The sequence below is a fragment of the Aulonocara stuartgranti genome, assembly GCF_965226115.1.
Source record: "Aulonocara stuartgranti genome assembly, chromosome: 5".
Lineage (NCBI taxonomy): Eukaryota > Metazoa > Chordata > Actinopteri > Cichliformes > Cichlidae > Aulonocara > Aulonocara stuartgranti.
The window spans coordinates 18,950,719-18,956,718 of record NC_138943.1 but is presented as its reverse complement, the minus strand read 5'-3'; the positions used below and the strand labels follow the sequence as shown (position 1 = coordinate 18,956,718).

Sequence of the window (6,000 nt, the reverse complement as noted above, 5' to 3'; positions counted from 1 at the left end):
GCTTCTCTGTTGCCTGGTGAGCGTGAGCGCGCACGGATCCACGGGCTGCTGATGAGAGAGAGAGAAAGAGAGAGCGGGCGTGGACGCGCCGGCCTGTGTGTGATTGTGGTGTTAGTGCTCGTGGTGGTGTGTATGTGTGTGGGAGCAGGAGGGGAGACTCTGCAGTGTCTTGGCAGCTGCATTAGTGCATCTCCCACCGTCCGCGATGCCTTCACGGCCAATGCCTGCCTCCTCCGCGTCCACTTGACGAGAGAAACCGAGATGAAGTCGTCGGGAAACTGAGCCTGACGTTCACACATTGCTCGCTGTATGCCCCGGAGACAGTCCGGAGCGCTTCATTCACGCAACGAAAGCCCGTGACGAGAATTTTTAATGGAAAATGGCGATAGGCGAAAGGTCTTGCAGCATCGTCTGCTTGCTATCTATCCAGATTATCTTCATTTTCAGCGCATCGTGGCCTGGAGCGCAGGGTCTCTTCCCCCAGCAATACACGTAAGTAACCCTCAGTGAAAACGCAGCCGGGCTCCGATGAGAGACAACTTTGGGCTTGACCACTTCGCTTTGCCACCAGGAGATACTCCAGTCACCCTGCATGCTTTATCTTCTGCTGTTATGTAATTTGACAGGGTTGGCGATTACATCAATGTAAAGGCAGGTTATTTAAAGAGCTGGAAGGTGTAGTCCACGCTATGATATATAGGGGTATATAGGTATATTTGTAGGGTTAAATGAGCAATCATATTTCAGTGTTCCTCCCAAGCAGAAGACCCCATACTGTAAGTGTTTGTACATCAAGTTAGGCAGAATTAGGAGCATCTGGCAAATGATTAATCCTCCCTATTACCATATGATGAGTTAGAGCCTTCATCTGATGTTCTGCACAAATAGGATCTGAGGGTTTTACCCAATGGACGACAGTGAATATTAACTTTGACTTTCTCAAAAACCTGTTTAAAAACAAAAAACAAACAAAAAATTAAAACTGCAAGGACGTACAGGGAAGTTTAAGGTGAGCTAGACTGTGGCTTTAATTAGTTGAGCTATTTGGAGAATTTCTATTTGACATGCAACATTAAGTCTGTGCAGTCATAAAACTGGTAAGGCTCTTTTCCTTGTTTCCCCTGTTGTTCTTGTGCTCCACTAAGTGCTAGATCTTTCCATGATGGCTTGAAAAAAAAATATCATCAAACAGTCCTATCATTTCCTACAACCTCTTGAGGAAACCACACTGTGCACTGTACAACACAAGTACTCAAAGCTCAGGAGTAGCCTACTAGTACCATGCCTACTATCTAGCACAGCAGAAGAAAGGTGTGGTTTTACTGTGGCTTCTTGCTGAAGGCTGCATTCGAAATACCATTTCCCCTTGTTTTTCAATCAATCTCCTGCCCAGTTCTTCAATCCTAACCTTTAACCCGTTACAGTTAAGTACAGCTGGCACTTAACTTGAGACTATCTGGGCCCAACTCCAGGCTCAGCGATCGGGCTGCTCAGGAGGGAGGAACAGGCCAGATGGTCCACTCATCTCCAGGGCACATGCTGAAGAATTTCTGGCCAATCACAACTGGAGATATGAGGTTTATTTACCAATTAGAAAAGAGGGGTCTATTCTATAAACCAGTCAAGTGTGGGCGTGTGCATATGTGTGTGTTTTATGATGAAATGGGTTATTTCAAGCTGCTGCTTTCTCCTCCTCCTCCTCCTTTCTGCTGCTTTTTTCTGCTGAGTGCTCTGAAACAGCTCCATATAGTCTTGTGCCCTGGGTCGCTTCGGCTAAGCTAAATGAAGCGGTGTTGCGACGCTGTAGAACAGCTTCTCATTCCAATTAAGAATTAATACTGCAGCAGCGTGGATTTATACCACTTCTCCCTCTCTCGCTTTGCTCTTTCTCCTCCCACCCTTTCTGTCTTGATACGGCCTCTCCCTGCTGATAGATAGATAGATAGATAGATAGATAGATAGATAGATAGATAGATAGATAGATAGATAGATAGATAGATAGATAGATAGATAGATAGATAGATAGATAGATAGATAGATAGATAGATAGATAGATAGATAGATACTACAAAAAATATGTGTTTTTATAGTAATAGCCTGCCATGCTGCAGGCATTGCAATCTGCCTTCCTCGTGTTCTGACATCTAGAACATCAATGGGGGAAAATCAAATATTTTTTTATGTTATTTTATTGCAGTTATTCTCAGACTGCAAAGGAGCTCATGACCTGTAAAAGTTTACATTAGAAATAAGTGTTTTCTGTTGAAAGCTTTCTTCTCAAAGTTAACGAGGAAATGACTACAAAAAAGAAATTTATTTCTCTTTGTTATGGGAAATTGTTGTCTTTGAACTTTATAACCACTGATAAGGCCAGGGTTCGGTGGGAAACCGACCTCGAAGCTCAGGTTGGTGCGGAAGCATGGTCCAAAACTTTCAGATCTGCCATGAAATTGTTTCCCTGTAACAGACTAAAGGAAAGCCAGTACAGAATCTTACATAGACTACAGCGTACGCCGGAGTTCCTAAATAAAATTCACCCTCAGATTTCTGCTCTTTGTGTGAAGTGCAATACGGCTGTAGGGACCTATTACCACTGCATATGGCAATGTCCTTTAATTACTAGATTTTGGAAGAATATTGCTATAGAGCTTTGCTCTATTTTCCACCGAACGATCCCACTGAACCCTATGCTGTTCGTTCTGGGTCTATCTATAGAAGGGCTCTCTCTGTCTTCTGTACAGATGCTTTTGTTAAGTAAACTTTTACATTTGGCGAGGCGATGTGTACTGTTTCAATGGATTCAGAGACAGCCTCCTACTGTTACACAGTGGTACAGAGAACTGCTCAGGGTGCTGCCGATGGAGCGCCTCAGTGCCATCATAAAGGGCAATTGTAATGCATTCTGTAGCATATGGCAGCCTCTGCTTGATCACCTACCTCATGACCTTACTGTGCTATTACATAAAGGGGACTCGCAGTTTGTTTTTAAACACACTGATTAATGTCTGTTTCCCCCCCCTTTTTTTTTTTTTTTTTTATTTATTTATTTTTATTTATTGTTTCCCTTGACTTCGAATGTGAAACGCTTTACATATTTTGTCCCAGGCGTGTGTACTGGTAACTCATATACCTGCATTTGCTTTGTTATTTTTTTTTTTTTGTGCTTGGCTGTGCTGACTTGTTGCTGTTCGTGTTGTTCTGACAAAATCAATAAATCATCGTTTCAAAAAAAAAAAAAAAGAAATAAGTGTTTTGAGAACATTGATCAAAATGCCTTTGTTAAAGTACTCAAATTCAAATCGGAGGTACTTTCACTTTATTCAAGTACAACCTTTTTTTGTTCTGCATCAGATTTCAGCTTCTGTTATTTACTACTGCTATATTTGAAGCTTGACCATAATAAAATCATGCTAAAAGTATTTTGCTTAGTGGATGAAACTTTGCATAAACCTTGCCTATGGCACAGTGGGTCCCAACGTTTCTACAGCATACACAAATATTCTATACAAATCCCACAATCACATTTATTTTTACATTTAACACATTCATACTACAGAATTGAATGTCAGGTTAGAGTGGTGTGTCACAATACAATGAATCAGAGAGCTATACTATAATAATCATAGTGTATGTATGTTTGCATGAATAGCATGAATAAAACCTCCTGGAAGTATCATGGTTATATCGTTATTTTTGACTTATTTTGGCTGCAGCGATGAATTTAATGAAAGTCTAATATTATGTCATCACTAATATGGCACATATGACACCTTGAATGGGGCTGTTTTTCACAGCGAGTACTTTTGTTTTGGTGCCTTTATGTACTTTTTATGTACTTCACCTATCACTGCAAAACCATGTGTAATATGCAACACGTGGAGTTGTAACAGAGCAGAGAGGAAATCTTCTTTTAGTTAAATCCACAACGCTGATCTTTCTCTCAAGGCCACTGCTGGTGCTGCACTAGAACTCAGTGTCTCGAGTAGCTTTGTGTTTTTGCACAGCACATGAACAGACATTAAAGGAAGCAGGCCATGTGTTAACAAAGCCAGGTACTGTTGTCAAAAGACGATTTTTAGGAGCAGCAAGATATGAATAGAACTGAGCAAGCATCAGTAATGGCGGATAAGACAGTTTATGAGCAGCATAAAAAGAGGCGGGTTGCAAAGTGGCAGTCAGCTTGTCTCTGTCTGATTTAATTACTGATTTCCAGTAACCCAAACCATAGATAACCATAGATAGAAGGATAGATAGATGCTTTATAGCTTTTCCGTCTGCTCCTTATACCCCACCTATGGCTCAGCTGTTCCTCTCAACCTTTTGCTCTCTCTGCTGTAAGTGAATATGGGTCACATCATGTAGTGCTTCTCTATCTGTCTTCACAGTGTTGTGTGACTATAGCCGGTAACAGAGTAGAGGCACAAGAGTGCTTTGCTGTGTAGCCCCTGTACTTGGTTTTCTGATGTCCCACAGGGCTTAAGAGGAAGTGGAGCACACAGTCAAAAACTTTAGTGCTTCAGCGGCACTGAGTCACGGGGTCGAAGCTGCTCTGCAGTCATGTAACAAACCTAATTTAGACACAACTTTTTGAGGGCATTTTAACTGAAACTGTGAAGAAGGAAGCTTGGTGTCTTCAGTAAGCTATATGCCTTATTTCAGAAAGACATTAAAGTTACATTTTAGAAACAAATATTTCCTTTATGTGGAAAAAAAAAGTTAACTTTTAGTCGGTTTGTGGGTACAACTGGACACCAGTCCCCTATATGATTGCTTACTGTGCTGTCTTCAGCTAGTTGTGAGGAAAATGTGGAGAAATGCACAGTTGTCAGTCCAAAATGGTAGCATGAGAAAAGCTCAATTTTTGGAGCCGGTAGCAGCTGTTGTCAAAATTCGGATGTGCCAGAAACTCAGGATAGTATTCTCTCCACTGCAGTAAACCCGATCTGCAAAGATTTTATAATAACACACAACAGACTAGCCAGCACAACAAAGTGTGCACTGTTTTTTTGTGTAAAGTAAATAAATAAAATGCTTTGTAGCATTTTCCCTAAAAAGTGTGATAAAAAAGTGTTTTTATCCAGGTTTGAGTGTTGCAGAAAAGCCACATATTCATAATGCTGATTCTTTTTTTTTTAATCTATGAAGATTAACCCCACACATTTGTTTTAGCAAATGTCAAAACATATGGGATGCAGATGGAGGACGTGTGTTAATGAAGCAGTCATGGCATCTGACATGCTTCAGCTTTGGGATTGCTCAGTGTGTTCATGATTGTAAACATGATATTGTTTTGCGCCATGTGACATTTAAGCAACCTGTAGGATTGCTGGGATTAATGTAACTGATTGCCCAATTTATAGGTGCCTTTTAAAGAAATCCTAGCATCTGCGACAAAGTCTTTTTGTCTGCATCTACTTTGCTACCCCTGCCTTTGGATTTGCTCCTTTTACAGTTTTAAATGAACGAGAAAGTAATCATTGCAACAGATTATGCATACAGAGTATCTATTTGTAGTCTGGGTTGCACTGACCAATCACATGCGAACGAAGCAATTTAGCTTTTAGTGGCTCTCCTCTAAAATGCATCTGCATTTGGAAGCAGTCAGTAATAATGACTGGTGCAACAGCAAGTGTTGACATGGCATGGATATCTGCTGGTTACACCGGAAGCCCTGAAAAATGGACCACTGCCTCCAAAGGCTGAGTCAGCAGACAAACTGACTGTTTTCCAGACTGATGACAAAGTAGCTAAATGCAAAAACAAACAAACGATATTTTAATAATATTCAAGATATTTTCAGTTAATCAAATTAATGTAATCCAGATTTAATAGCACCAGCAAATTGAGAACACTTTGGAACAGAGTGCATTTTAAAGGCTTTATTTAAAGCGTTAGATATTTTTCCGATTGCATCCCTCTATAGAGAGGGAAAAGGAAAGTGTGCATGCTGTTTCTCTTTTCCACAGCACGCCTCGCTTATTTCTATCACTGCCTCGAACG

The 6,000-nt window shown here is 40.9% G+C and overlaps 1 protein-coding gene across 2 annotated transcripts in view; it reads left to right on the top strand.

Moving 5' to 3' along the window:
* cacna2d2b (calcium channel, voltage-dependent, alpha 2/delta subunit 2b) overlaps positions 1 to 6,000 on the top strand; it is a 43,395-nt gene continuing 37,395 nt past the window's right edge. The window contains exon 1 of one of the 2 annotated variants that reach the window (XM_082532440.1): positions 1 to 492. In XM_082532440.1, coding sequence (XP_082388566.1) covers positions 380 to 492 — 113 coding nt within the window. In that variant the 5' untranslated portion in view covers positions 1 to 379. Of the gene's footprint in view, positions 493 to 1,049; positions 1,578 to 6,000 lie in introns of those variants that run through there. The other variant, XM_082532441.1, reaches the window with a different exon arrangement.